This window comes from Hyperolius riggenbachi, chromosome 2 (genome assembly GCF_040937935.1).
Source record: "Hyperolius riggenbachi isolate aHypRig1 chromosome 2, aHypRig1.pri, whole genome shotgun sequence".
Lineage (NCBI taxonomy): Eukaryota > Metazoa > Chordata > Amphibia > Anura > Hyperoliidae > Hyperolius > Hyperolius riggenbachi.
The window spans coordinates 179,089,275-179,105,451 of record NC_090647.1 but is presented as its reverse complement, the minus strand read 5'-3'; the positions used below and the strand labels follow the sequence as shown (position 1 = coordinate 179,105,451).

At 38.0% G+C, this 16,177-nt stretch overlaps 1 protein-coding gene across 7 annotated transcripts in view; it reads left to right on the top strand.

Moving 5' to 3' along the window:
- The window catches only part of DACH1 (dachshund family transcription factor 1), a 458,644-nt gene extending 442,981 nt beyond the window's left edge, over positions 1-15,663 (top strand). For all 7 annotated transcript variants that reach the window (XM_068267843.1, XM_068267844.1, XM_068267845.1 and 4 more), the window contains one exon: positions 13,909-15,663. In XM_068267843.1, coding sequence (XP_068123944.1) covers positions 13,909-13,946 — 38 coding nt within the window. In that variant the 3' untranslated portion in view covers positions 13,947-15,663. The remainder of the gene's footprint in view (positions 1-13,908) is intronic.
- Positions 15,664-16,177: the final 514 nt, after the last annotated feature.

Here is a 16,177-nt window from a genome sequence, read left to right as displayed (position 1 = left end):
TACTCACACTAGGTTCTTGATCGAGATGGCCCTTATCAGCTGACTGTCTGAGAACACTCTAGTATGTGTACCAGCCTTACACTTACTCTTTATTACATTAACCCTAACCTGATTTTGATCAATAATACTCATACAATTCATTACTCAGTGACTATTATTTTCAAATTCTACCCCAATCTAATTTCCACACTTAATTCAGCTTTTGGGTTTACATGTAACAAGGTGAGACACATCTGTCTCTTAGCCCAAAAGTTAAACTTACCTCTGTGCAATGGTGTTTAACTAAAAAACACTGTTATGTTAGCCATAGTCATCATGCTTTTGCAGATGGTCAGCTTGCAGACATTTATGGGCAGCCAACAGTCTTCAGACTAACCCATAGATATTGCACAGCAATAACCGTAGAAACTGTTAGCTGTCATTGCTTGTAAATCAAAAAAGAGAGATCGAGAGCCCACAATAGTGTAGTATTATAAAGTCAAGGTAGGTGAGGTAAAATGGGTGTGAACAAATACTCACAAAAATGGGTTAACTCCAAGGCAACCACTGCATAGGCAGGTGGGGAGGTTAGACCCAACCCCAGTCAGGTTGAGAAGTCGGTATCTGTAAAATTGTGTCAGAAAATTAGGGGGTAACACCCTGTCTACCAAGGATGGACAGCTTGTAACTGATAAAATGAAACAGAGGCACCAGGAACAATAAAATACACAAAAAAACTGTTTAAAAATGGGAGGTGGTGGTGGACTTACCTGCTGAGAGCTTGTATAAGTTACTCCTGTTAATTGCCTGAGGAAGTGGTTGAAGCACCTGCAAAACACAGTTTGTGGAGTATACAATAAAGTTTTTTTTCCTGATACAGACAGTTGAAGTCTTCAATGTGGAGGTAAGTCCACCACTACCTCACATTTTTAAACTGTTTTTACTGTATTTTATTGTCCCTGGTGCCTCTGTTTTGTTCTATCAACTGTTAGCAGACATTCGTCAACTGAAGGTGCAGCAATGCAATTAAAAATGGAGTTACACCTTTCACCACCCAGTGTCTTTTCTGTGGTTATATTACATTAACACAATGTTCAAAAATAATGGCAGCTCTCAGAAAATCAGGATTTTCAACATGACTTTAATATTACTTTTACAACTGTCTTTCTAGAATATTACAACATAGTGTAACCTATTTAACCAGCAGCAGAGTAGGAGAATATCCTGCCCCCTCAAGAAAGAAATTGCCGTGGATGATGTCTGCCAGTCGATCGACAATCAGCCACAAGTAGACAAAGCTTATGTTTCCGGGCAATTGCAAATTTTTCTGCATCCCCATAGACATGCATTGCATTTGCCACATATAAATGAGATGTGGGGCCTCACTTCAGATTTATAAAATGTCAAAAATTTGAATGTCAAGATTTTTAACCATTAAACTAAGAGCTAAAAGTCAGCATTTGCAGCATACTTATTTATTTTTTTAATCCTTGTCAGTGTTGCTCGGATACCATTTTTCACTATCTGGATCAAATTCGGATACAGATATCCGAGTTTAAAATTTTCCAATCCGGATCCGAATCAGATATCTGACTTCAGTATCCGGCCGGATTCGGATATCCAGATAGAAAACCAGAAGCGACCTGAAAATGGCAAAAAAAACCTCTCTCTCTCTTGCGCTCTCTCTCTCTCTCTAAAATAGAAAAAAAACGAGAGCCCAATATGGTGTAGTATGTTAAAGATAATTGGTAAGTGGTTTAGTGAGAGAATTTATACTCACAAACACGGGTTACCATTCAGGCAACCACTCAATAGGCAGGTGAGGAGATTAGACCTGTCCTCACTCAGGATTAAGAAGTCACTCTCTGTAGTAAAGAAACAAGAAAGGGGGTAGCACTCCCCTCCATCAGGAGTGGACACAGAGTATTTGTATGTAGAACAGAGGCACCAGCAGGATTAAAGTCAATAACATTTTTACAAATTGCTTGGAGGAAGTGGTGGGCTTGCCTCCCAAAATCAGACACGAGATCCTGTCTTCATATAAATCAATACATTTATTATACGGTACCCCAAAAACAGTGCAACGTGTTTCACAGGCCCAGCCCGCTTCATCAGGCAATAAACGTGGGGACAAAACTGTAGACAAGAGACAGTACATTATGCTATAGTAAATTCTGCAGTTACAAATTTGCATATCAATATATTGCATATCATAATGCATACCATATGAAAAATTGCTTCGTGGAGATGGCATAAAAGAGTTGGGTGTGCAAGTAAACAATAGAGGGTAGAGGCTATGGTGCTCGTAATAGTAATGGGCTATGGGGTGTTTTTTACACAGATTTGCAATGAGTGGTATTGGTAATGGAAAAGGGTACATGTCAGCAAGAGTAATGGGTAATAGAGCATTGAGAAGAGAACAGGGGGGCCAACAGGGGGCCATAGCCTCTACCCTCTATTGTTTACTTGCACACCCAACTCTTTTATGCCATCTCCACGAAGCAATTTTTCATATGGTATGCTTTATGATATGCAATATATTTATATGCAAATTTGTAACTGCAGAATTTACGATAGCATAATGTACTGTCTCTTGTCTACAGTTTTGTCCCCACGTTTATTGCCTGATGAAGCGGGCTGGGCCTGTGAAACGCTTTCCACCGTTTTTGGGGTACCGTATAATAAATGTATTGATTTATATGAAGACAGGATCTCGTGTCTGCTTTTCGGCAGCAAGCCCACCACTTCCTCCAAGAAATTTTTAAAATTTTTATTGACTTTTATCCTGCTGGCGCCTCTGTTCTACATACAAACTCTCTCTCTCTCTCTCTCTCTCTCTCTCTCTCTCCCTCTCTCTCTCTCTCTCTCTCTCTCTCTCCCTTTCTCTCTCTCGCTCTCTCGCTCTCTCGCTCTCTCGCTCTCTCTCTCTCTTTCTCTCTCATTCTCTCTCTCTCTCTCTCTCTAGGCCTGGATGCCTTCGAAAGGGATTTTTGCCATTTATGGTGATTTTGGCTTTTGCTCGGATATCTAAACTACCTATCCACCTGGATTTTCAGATGGGAAATCCAAGTTTGCTCGGATAGTCTATCCGGATTGTAAAAAATATCCGAATTGCTATTCAAAGTTCGGATAGTGGAAAAAGTTTGGATTATCTGGGTAGTTCGGATATCTGGAATCCGGATGAGCACCACTGATCCTTGTACCAGTGACAGGACTTCTTGACACAGTCTTCTAGTCATCATTCCTGAAAATTGCTCCAGTAGAGAGAAAGACAAAAATTACTATGTATACTCAAGTATAACCCATCAAGAGTATAAGCCAACGCCCCAATTTTCGCCCATCAAAAAAGTTAAATAATGAGTGACCTAAATATATAATTTTTATTTTTATTTCTCTTTTTGGTGCTATACACTATTCTATGTTACCAGGAAGTGTTTGCTTGCTTTTTAACACTACTTTTTTGCCCCTTTACCAATCCTTGATGTGTAAATCCCAATGTGAATGGGCAGCAGGAGCACACACACACCTGTTACTGATTGACAGGATGTATTGGTATGTCCTGCTTGTGTTAGTGAGGCTCAAACTGGATGTAGTGGCACATCTTGAGTTAACAGGTTAATTATAATCGATATATGCTAAGTCAGCCAGTATTCTGATTATAACTCATTATTGGGTTTTTTTTGTATAGTGATCTGAAGGTCCCCAACTCCCCAATACATGCCCCTATTTTGGGCACTAAATTGCTGTGGATGTCAACATATTCCTCTACCTCTTTCTTTTCTTTCTAGAACATCCAAAATGATTATTTACTTATCTATTTGTGATCCATATATCTTATATGTGACCTGTTATCTACTAGTGTTCTCTGTAATGCATTTATGCTGGGAATACACAGGTTGATTCTGAGCTGATAAGATGGTTAGATAGATAATTTCCGACATGTCCGATCACTGTTCAATCGTTTTGCCGCTCGCTTTGTCATTTAAGTGAATTGAAAAAAGATAAGAAAAATGAACGGAAGAGAAGAGAGTCAAGCGGGCAAAATAATCGGGCGCAGAATCGAGCACCAGAATCGACCGTGTATTCCCAGCATTACATGTTTAAAACATGGATAAGACCTGACATGCAGACAGTCAATTACAAATAAGGGATTTGCATATAAGATAGGTAAGTAATGGGTAAAGCCCAGTAGTGGGCATTTTGGAAAGCATAAGAAGAGCATAGGAATAGTAGTAGAAGCTTTCAATAGTTATACCGTCTTTCCCCTAAAGTAAGACACTCCCCGAAAATAAGACCCATCTTATATTTCAAGCATGCTTGAAATATAACACATTCCCCGAAAATAAGACATCCCCCCCGAACCCAGCGCCGCCCCCTCCGCCGTTATGCCACACCGCCGCTGCTGCCAATTTACCTCCCTGCTGCTGGCCCCCTCCTCTAGCAAATCGGATCTCCCTCCAGCGTACGCTGTGCATAATTCACTTCAAATCAACGGGTAAAGACAGCTAAAGTTGTATAGTAACAGCGCTGCCGTATACAGGAAGTAAACAGAGATCACTTCCTGTATACGTCGGCGTTGATACTGTACACGTTTAGCTGCCTTTCCCCGCTGATAGAAGTGAATTATGCACAGCGTATGCTGGAGGGGGATCTGATTTGCTGGAGTAGGGGCTAGCTGCAGGGAGGTAAATTGGCAGCAGCGGTGGTGTGGCATCACGGCGGAGGGGGGTGTCTCTCTTTCTGGAGGAGGGGGCCTGCGTAGGCTGGTGGGGGATCCAACTTTCTGGAGGAGGGATCCAGATGCAAAGGAGGTAAATTGGCGGCGGCAGCAGCGGCGGGGGGGGGAGAGGGGGGAAAGTTGCAATGGCTACATACAATACTACAGAGGGGAAAATTATAAAGTGCCATCAGCAGCAGTATAGATCAGTGACTGTGTGTGAGCCCTCTCCCCATCAAGAGCTATAGAGGAGAGGTGAATTGCACGCATGGCTGTCAGTACATATTGGCTCATTTTCAAAATATTCAGCAGCCCTCTCTAAGATCAAATATGATGCAGGGTGGGGGTTCAAACAATTTCCTCCTACGGTAGGGGGTGCTGGCTATATACTGGGAGGTGGGAGGGTGTCTGGGTATATGCTAGGGGTATACTATGGGCTATTAAAGGAGGTTCCGGCTACCCCCACAAAATATAAGACCTCCCCGAAAATAAGACCTAGCACATATTTTTAAGGAAAAATTAATATAAGACTGTCTTATTTTCGGGGAAACACGGTAGCACTTCTTAAGTTGTGCACAAATTACTGGAAAGGATAAGTGTTTATAATTAACTAGTCTTTTTAGCCCATTAGATAATGGGTGCTGTAGTGGTGAGTGTCCCACGTTCCCACGCTCTCTTGACCCCGCACAACCACCAGCAACCCGCACCAAACCCTGAGCTTTTTTATGTTTGTATTATTAACAAACAAACAAACAAGCAGACAAAAAGAACAAAAACAAAACAGCATATTTGAGCTTCGTGTTATGTTTGCCTGATAGCATATTTTATTTTTATATTTTCATGCCTGTGTTGTGTCAGTAATGAGCCCAGGCAGGAGTCAAGACTTTTTTCTTACATATGGCACACAGTTTATCACCCTAAAATGATAAGCAAAACAGAAAATTAATAGAACAGAAACTTCATTCTTAGACTAGTTTAAAAATGGTTATTATTATAAATTTAGATTTGACATCATGTACATTAATACTAAGTTAACGTTGGCTATACATGGGTTACAGCAGAACTCCAATTTACTTTGAAATTAAGCCATATAGTCAATTTCATTATCATGGCTTATATTAGTATGTTAAGGATGCAGTTATACCACAATATTTTTGCTATTATTATTTCAAATGTTCAAACTATATTAATGAGAACATCATTTTGGAGAACTAATTATTTCTATTTGTCTTGTGTCACACTTTCTAATTCCCCTATATTAGAACAGCCAAAGCAAATTAATTGCTTTTCCAGCAGTTGAACCTCAGCCAAGAATGAGCTCATGTTTTCTTTCCATTTAGTTCTTTCTAGGACTGTATTGTGTAAGGCAACCTTCTAGATAGAAAACACAGTCCTTGAAATACATTTTTACACTTTTTGTTTTGCTATGCTTTGGGTGAGGCGTACATAAGTTTAAGTGACCCACTAGGAAAAATAAAGTTCTTAGCTGCAAAATTATACATCAAAACAGTTAAAGTGAAATTAAAATTAAATGAATGAATCTCAGCGAAGCAAAAAAAGCAGTAATTAATGGCTCCCTTAATTGTCTTCATAAAATATTTGCATGGGTCTAATTTGCATAATTTGCATGTATTAATTAATCTTTCAAAGGAATTTTGTGCTGAGAGAAGCCAAAAAATCTCTTTGTTTTATTTAACATCTAATGAAATATTTATCTTCTTTAATGAACTTCTCATCTTCATTAAAATAAAAATTGTGCAACTTTCTGTGTTTTAAATGTTTTTATAATTTAAGTCTTCTGAAAAATCTCTTTAAGCTCTGAATACTGTCAGAACAAACATATTATCAAGCTTTCTGCATCATTTAACTCCTACTTACAGTATAAAGAGATGAAAATGCATACAACTGTTTGTTTTTGTCTGATTGTGATACAATTTAATTTAGTAGATTGTTTCCACTTGTATTTGCTGCTTTGTCATATCTCATCAAAGAACTAGCAAGAAGACTTTTTTTTGTAATTTGTGTTTGCACCATGTTTAACTGATCTGCAATGAGTATAATTTGATTAGATTTTTGATCTACTGCAGAGTGAACATATGCACTGAATAAACTTGTAGGTAGGGGTGGCCATAGGTCTGTGCAGCACGTGTAGCTGCATGACGACCCAACCTCCAGTGTACTCTCACATGGGGACCTCCTGTGTTGCTAACAACCAGGAGTATTATCTCAAGCTATGCCCAATTCTCTATGGCCATGAACTGTAAGTTCATTTCAGTGGGGACTCCTGCTGTCCCACTTTACTTAACAATTCCCTGCGGGCAGCTAGGCAGGGTAGAGGATATTATTGGCCAGATTAGTGGCTGGAAGATGACCTACATTGACATGGATGAGTACAAGAGGATGAAAGAAGTTTAGGAGAGGGAGAATAGTTTAGGTCAAGGCATGGAGGAGAAAGGCTTTTTTGTCTGGCTTACAATCACCTGTGGTAAAGGGAGGCTGGGGAAAGAGAGTGAAGCACTGATACTTTAAAAGAATAAAAACTGCAACCAGTGTCATTAAAACAAGACAAAATGGATGCTAGGGCTTTGCAGTGTACCTCCATCTGACCCATTCTCTATAAATCTCTCTTTTAGTCCACTTATCTGCCTACAAATTACTGCAAGGCACTGCCTGAAGTTTATATGCATGCTCCTTATCTACCTACCCCTCACTTTGTGTCACTTATCTGCCTACTGATTTGGTGTCTAATGCTGGGCATACACAGCTCTTTTTATATTAACAATCGATGGCTCGATTGATAATATCCGACGTGTCTGACCACCGCGCCGGATTGATACTGCGCTCAATCCCCGCGGGCGCGGGCGGACAATAGAAGAAACGAAGCACAGATAAGGAAGTGCCCGCGGGGACGAGCGGGAATCGATCTGCGTGCACACACAGATGAGCGGTGACGCGCCGGCATCGAGCCACTGGCTCGATACCGGCACATTATCTCACCGTGTATGCCCAGCATTCCAGTTACCTAAATTCTGCTTTCTGCCTGTCACATACCTTTGTTCTTCTTAGCAGGGCATATACGCAAAGTAATTTAGTGGCTGTACATGGTGCTATTTATGAACATAAGATGGAAGTTGTTTGTACAACACACGTTTCACAAATAGTGTAACATACATTATAGAAGCATAATATGCATTGCATACATCAAGTGGGTTGCTTTATTTGCATAACGCAAATGTACTAGGTGTAAAAACTAGTAACATTTACTTGTGCCTCGAATGTACATACAATTTACAGCAATTAGTAAATCTGCTTCTAAGTGTGATAATAAGGACTTACCTGCTATCTGTTTTCTTTTTTATGAGCTGTAGTTTATGTGTTCCCTTATAATGCTTGCCCTGCTTCCAAGTGTCATCAGGAAATAAGGAGTATGCCTGGTTTGTACAGCCAACACTAATAGATATTTTCACACATGAGGCATTGGATTAAAGTCATCACTCAGAAAGCACTATACAAGTTCATTTACCTAGGGACCTACAAGAGGTTCATCAGGAAAAGGGGCTCATCAGGTATGGGGAAAAGTCCAGTCCCTGATGTCCTAATACAGTTCTTGCTTGCCCTTATTGTAGATTTACAGCTTACTGTGCCATCTTCCCCAATTACCTAGTCTGATAACATGATGGTCTTGTGACCATGAAGCTGGGGCTTGGGGGAAAAACAGCTAACCTGGCATGAGGGACCTAAGAGCACCATAATAAACATAAGCAAGCATGGGGAAAGTAGCTAAAATAATGACAACATGCTTCTGCTTGGTAGTTACTGGCAAGAGTTTAAGAAAGGAGCATTCCTTATGAGGAGGACTAAACTAAGCTAAAATTCTGAATTTGTTTGGCAATTGGCACTGCATGCTAAATTTCTAGTAGAGTGGATTCGGAATTCAGCAATTCTGGCCATCCCAGGGGAATATGGGGTACTATAAATTGTAAGCACTGTATTGAGTAGTTGCGATAAAAGGGCAATATAAATTAGTGGCACTATAAGGTACCACTATATTAGGCACCACTATATATGAACACACTATAAGTGGGCACTTTGTGTGGATGCTATAATGTGGGAATTGTGTGCAACCCTAATATACAATATGCTTATTGCTGCTTTAGTATATGTGGAATTTCACTTCAGTGCCCCTATGAAGGAACTGATGTTCCAATTATTGCCTAGACTGGTCGGTCACATGATTAATCATTCAAACAATTTTTATTTTTATTGTGGCTGTCAAGGAAACTTCAAAGTCTTTATAATCAGCATTTTAAAGAATAGATGAAAGGGCCCAGCACAAGGGTTTAAGTTAAGGTTAGGTATGGGGTTGGCCTATTAAACAAGGCAGTTTAAGATATGAAGGTTAATTTATAGTGTGTAGACACAGATTTATACTTATAGTAGTAAGATCTCAGTGTTTAACACTAGTATACCAATTTATTTATAAGTGCATGCCCTGGCATTGAAGCTTGATCTTTGCTTAACTACACAGTTATTTTTGGATAAGCCAGAGGCTGGAAAGACTGAACCACCCCTCTTAAATAACCTTATGTTGCTGCTATAAGTGGCTTAATAGTTAGGGAAACCAAATTCAGTCATATGTAAATGTAATGTAAATGTTTCAAAGCAAGTTTAGTTACACCAATTTCCAAATTTGACTTTCACAAGTCCACTTTGCTGAAGTTGCATTGCTGTCCAGATGATCAGAAATGGCTAGCTGGAATCTAAAAATGAGGTGCGGACACGTGTGTGTGTGTGTGTGTGTGTGTGTGTATTACAATTGCAAATAAATGAATTCCTTCAGTATTCTATCACATACTACAGTGAATAGGAAATACTTCAGTTCCCTGTGTCTCTGTTCACTTTGCTGCCATCTGCTGGTACAATGCTGTAAGTCACATATTGCAATATGGAAGACATCTTATATGTAACAACATAAATTATGAGACATTATTTACTACCGCACAAATAATTTGTGAACTACCTCATGTTTATAAAAATAACTTGTTTTAAATCATACGTTTCCATAGCATAATCAAAGTGCTGTACTATTGTATTTTATGTTTCTTATTTTGAGAATAAAAATTGTGAAAATGGATAGCTTTAAATAGATAATAAGATACTAGTTTATCTAATCTACTAGACAACAACTCACTGCTGGTGCAGATTATTTTTTAAAAAATAGAACGAGGGCCTCAGTCTTCATAACAGATTTATGTTTTTGTTTTTTTCAAATACTAGTTAAAGGGGTTCTTTCCTCTTTTCATCAAGTATTCTCAATTTCTTTCTACCCTCACTTTCCCATCATGTGCTAAGTAGGAATTAATTTTCTATTACCCTGTTATTATTCTTAAAGCAATTAATATTCTTAGTTTAATTGCATTAATTTTCTTTTAAGTTCAATGAGACCCACGTATGTGAGGGATACACGCAGGAGAAAATCTAAAACTATGCAAACTTATGAATTTATCATTTGTTTACATAAGTCTAAAACTACATGCATTTATTGTTCGCTTACAAAAAAGTTCAGAAGGATAACAAACTTTCCATACTCCACATAATTGTGTCAGCAACAACTTGAGGTTTAACAGCTCAATTGATCATAATTTTTCTTAATTTGATTTCAGATAATTTGTTACAGATTATCGATGAATACCTAAAAAAATGACAATGTCATCAATTAATTATCTTATTGAATCAAAAATGCAGTCTTGTTTCCAAAAAATTGGGACACTGTGTAAAATGTAAATAAACAATTAATGAACAAATGGGATAAGATGCTCAGTCCACTCCTGGAGCCACCAGAGTATCGGCCCTTTAAAAAGTGTGGACCAGCAACTCAAAATGAAAATCTTTATTTCTGCTTATTAAAATCCATCATAAAACATGTAGACAATGAGTGATTGAAGTATGCCTCATCTGAGCGATGCACAACAGTTCAGAGCTCTTCCTCTTTCAAGCTTATGACATACTCATCTGATGACACTACACTACTGACGTCATTGCGATGGTGTCACGTGGTACACTACAAGCGCCCACGGTAACAATTCAAAAAGATACCTGACACTGGAGGAGTCATGCCAGCTAAGCCTGCAGCACACACCACTGGCCTGGGGGGACCACATACACTTGGGGAGGGGAAGGGGGTGAGCAGGCAGCAGCAGGAGGATTTCCAATAGGTTTTATGCTGAAATCTATACAAATCTGTCTGCAGTGTGTGGGCAAGCAATAGAACCCTCTCTGATCAAATGTAATCAGAGAGGGATAGATCTAATGGTCGATCTGCTGGCAAATCAAAAAGTGTATGGGCACCTAGGCTTCTGATAAGGTCAAGAGCTGGAAAGTTCAATGGGTCATTACTTCTGTTTATTCAACTCAGCAAGGCACATTTATCATGGCTGCTGTTTACAACTCAGTCTTATACCAGGGGCGTAACAATTGGGGATGCAGTCCCTGCACCTGTTGGCCCATCTGGGGCATGCTAAGGGCACGCTGGGGCATGTTCAGGGGTTGCAGCATGAGGGGAGAGCATTTCACATCGGTGGGGAGGGGGGACAGTCCCCCCCTCCCGCACTTCGGGCTCTCCCCTCTATGCTTCTCTCCTGTATCTATTACTGGCAGCAGAAGCGGCATCAGCAATACATACCTCCATTCACCGCCGGAGGTCTCCAATCTGTAAAAGCTTCACATTACTTCCTGTTTAATATTTGTGTAGTAGGCATGTTTTAGATTGTTGCCTACATTTTCTTCAAATGGAAAGACTAGGAAACTGTCAAAAGCCACTGAAAGATCTAGCAGAATCAGAATGAAACACTTGTTACAATATCTTGTATTGCAATTGCCTGTTATAGAACTGATGCCTTTTTCTGGTCTGTCACTGCTCGGTAGTTTTTCTGGTGAAAGAGGGAAAAACGTTTGACTTTCGGGGTACTGAGACATCCCTCTTTTTTTAGCTCCTTTATACCATTAAAGGAAATATCCGAAAAAAAAGGATCCACTTACCTGGGGCTTCCTCCAGCCCCTGGCAGCCTATCTGTCCCTCCCTGAATCTCCATTGGGGTGCCAGGAAGGATTTGGAAGAAAAAGACGACAGCATGTTGTTATCACTATATATTAAAATACACTCTTTACATTTAAAGCTTTGCTGGTCAAATGCAAATATAAGGCTGACTGAATAATTCCTTATCACTCAGATGAAACAACTCATCAAGTTAAATAGGAAGTTGTATTAATTTGATATAGCTGACTCTTACATAATTGTTATAAAAAAATAGATATAAATCATGCACTGTGTACTGATTTAAATATAGAGAATATCCATAATATCTTTAATATTCATCTGAATTAAAATGGATTATTGCATATTGTAAAGTGCATTATTTGTAATCCTTTCTAAATAACAATTTCAGTTAATTGAATATGTAATGTAGTATTATCTCAGTGTTTATTTGAATAGAATATGTAATTTACCACATCCTGTAAGTGGAAGTCAAAGCATTTATAAAAGCAGTGTTTACGATATCTATGTGAAGTCTCACCAATGATACATGCTTTGTAGGTGACCTCATATATGATACAGTGAAGTCATTACTGATACAGTAAAGTAGTTTTATTACTTGTGTGATTACCTGGAAACCATAAATGCTTTATGGGCTTAATATCTTGATTCCCTAAGTCCATTATCAGGGAAAACTCACACTCATAGATTCATATAGCAAAACAAGCCACAATGGTAAATTTGCAGTTCACTGCGGGATTGTCCACCATCACAGTACTTATAGCTGTGATGATCTTGATGATTGCCAGCTATTTTTCTGTGATGCTGCTTGTTATACATGTAGAAACATGCATAGATATTGCATGAAACATAAAAAACATATGTAAAAAATATTCCCACAAACTCATATTAATATAATACATTTTTTGTTCTAAAAATGAAAAAATAGGCAGCTGCACCAACATTAGTAATCTGCTTATCCAGGGAGGTTGGGGTTGTTGGTGTCTCGTGACTAAAACCAACCCCATTGGCTTTTAACATTAGCTGGATATTGAGAAGGGAAGAAGCAACCCCCCCCCCCTCCCATTTTTATATATCCATAAAAGAGCTTTGACAACTTCTGGTAACATTGAGAAAAAAAATCTAAGTTTTAACTCCTGGGATGTTTACTGACTCCAGTCTAAACCTTTATTGGGTATAGGTTAGGGGTCTGCTTACCTAAGTGGTAATGGATATTTGGTTACCACTTACAGAGGGTGTAACTGGGTAGCACCATAAGCTCACCTTATTATATCACCCCCACTTTCTTTTAAGAACACACAGAGCTGGCCCAATGTGTACAACATAGAACTCAACTTACATACAAATTCAATTTACAAATAATCTTACAAATAATCTCCTGGAACGAAACCTATTTGTAAGTAGGGGACCACCTGTATGCAGACCAATTACACTTCACTTCAGAAAGAGCAGGGGAAAAGCCTGCATTCAGTGTACAGTTTCACTACTATAGATGTATTATAATGAATTGGAAAGGTTTTTATCAACCTTCTCTTTTAATTCTAGTAAAGCCAATGTGTACTTTGTCTTAGCTTTAGTTAATTGCCTCTCCTTATTTTAAAGGCAGGGAGTGAAAACTGAGACTTAAGTGCTACAAAATGTCTTAAAAGTATCTTCTTCCAGTTTCTGGAGCAAAATTATATGAAATCTGCTGATTTAAGACTTTTTTTTTAAACTCAGTTGACCAGATTTGGTCAACGGTCTACAGAAACTATTTTACTTGACTGTGCAAGTAAAATATGCACATAAAAAAAAGAAAAACACAAAAAAACTTTACATTAAAATTGTATGCATTCAAATTGACAAAGGGACTGAGGTGCTAACATTCTCCAGGGCTGGATGTCACTGAAGAGAAAATATTGTCCTGCAATCTAAAAACGATTCACACAGTATGTTTGCAAGCATGACTATACATCCATACCCACCCAATACCAAACATTTTTAGCTAAAGCAAATCAGTCTTAAAAAGTGTTTTATTTTTGATGTTCAAATATGTTCATAGATCTCAAATAAATAATATAGGCAGATGATCTGGGTAGAAACAACAGAGAATTGAACATAGATGTTGCCTTAGTACTTTATGATGTTTAACTTTGTTTATTTCTTTTTTTCTTTCTAGATGGCAGACTATATTTAAAGACAAGTGTTATGTATTGAATATACATGGCAAAAGGATTTGCAGATACATACTCTAGACATTGGAAAATCTGAAGACTGTGAATGCTTTGAAAGCATAAAGGAATCCTGTTTTGCATATCAATGTCCTTCAAGTACACTGCATTGTCAGGTTGGATACCTGTGACTACTGGAGAGTCTGTTTTATAGCTATATCAGTAGCACTCCATTTGTTGGATTTCCGTGGAGTTGCTGCTGCAATCTTGTAAAGACTGTGATTATCAACTAACAACACCCTACTGTACTTCTTTTTTTATGGAACTTGTCTGACATTTCTCTAAGTGAGCACACCAGAACCTTCCAGCAGCAGCCACTTGGGTATCAGAAACATTTTATCACACCTAAACCAGCAACAATGCTTAGATGTGAAGAATTTTGAAATGGACGTTTTTTAAAGGGCATGCACTAAAATGGGAAGTAAAAAAAAAACAGAAAACCACATGACTGCAACTGAAGTTTTTAAAATGTAACCACATTTTTTGCTTCATAAAAGATATATTCTACAATGAAGAAAACTTCCTTTCTGAAAGCAAACCACTGTATTTAATGAGGAGAACTCTTTTTGCTGAATGTAAACTGACTACACGGTGTTCTTGAGCCTATTGTTCACAACCAATCAAACAACAGAACTTACTTCGATACTGTTGGGTTCAGAGGAAAAAAAAATCTTCTTTTATTAAAACAGTAGGCCACATGTAAATAGACATGATCACAAGAATGATATTACGTATGCAGTAGACCACTAGTGTTTAGGAATATAATTTTAGACAATATGTTTTGTCACTCTGTTGGTTCTCAAGAAGCCTTTATAGTTTTAACGCATGCAGGCATGTACATATTTGTCCTAAAGTCACAGTATTAATTGAAAAAAAAAACCCTAAAAAAAAAATCTGGTGAAAAGATAAGTTTACATCAGCCACTTTTTATTTGTATATTAAGTCTCTTATTCCCTTAATCATCATGGATTTGAATGTGGCTGATCAGCAAGCTGAGATACCAGAAATATTTTTATATTTTCCTGTCAATTTTCATTCAAGATTCTTTAGAATAAACTAAACCTAAACACTTGATATATCCTTTCACTAATACTGAGTACAGAGGTTTTCTGTCTACTCACTACTGAATGGTATGATCACTGCCCATTCTTTCATTGTATCTGTACATTGTAGTGTAAAGGGGGAAATATTTTTTGTCTTTTTGATGTGTTAAATAAAAGTACACATTTTCACCATGAGTAACTGGAAATAAATCAGAACATAATATTAGACATACAGCAATGTAGATTTTTTTTCCCACTTCTTTTTGTAACTTCTGTGTACCCCTCTAAAAACTGAGCTCATAAATTAGTTCCAGGGAGTGTACAAATTTTTAGTTTCTACACATATCTAGTTTTATGCACATAAAATGTAATTTATTTTGTTATAACACATTCAAAATTGTTTTTAATGTCAAAACTGAAATGTTATTCCTGTAAAATTTCATTTCAACTTGGTAATGAATATTGCTTGTGTTTTAAACAACTGGAGCTTGTGAAGTCTTCCATTATGTACTCTGACATAACTTTTCTGTGCAAGAACCGGAACTCTTCATTTCAAGTCATCATTGTAATTTTGAAATAAAAATATTGTATATACAATTTCACATTCATTTTTTATGAACCAAGCAATATTTTCAATAAAACATTATTAATACTTTGTAATATTTTCCAAGTACTGCTTTTCCACCTTCTTACACACCTCAATATTTTTTTTCCTTTTGATTACCTTTTCTGCATGTATCTGTTAAGATGCTAAAAATGATAGGTTTTTGTTTTTGGTTTGCTTAAAGATGCTAATGAAGCAGTCTTACAAATCAGAGCAGAGCATTGTCAAGTTGTTTAATACCGGATCAGCTTATTTCGGCACGTGGTTCTCAGAGCCAAGCGCTGAAACTGGGCGCCTCATAGCAACAATGCTTTGCTGCGCGGGGCGCGTATTAGTAATTCTGGGCTCTGTCAGCTGCCAGTCCCTGAATTACATCTCCCTCCAAGTTGCGACAACTCAGAGGGGGAATAGTTTTTAATGCTGCCTTGGAGTTTATCGGCAGCAGTGAGAGCCTTCATTCAGTTCTCACCGTGCTGAACTGAGCGGCGCCGAAACAATATGCACCCGTTTAATACAAGTATTGTTATTATTTCTTGACGATCACAGTATTGGCAAGATTATATAAAGACA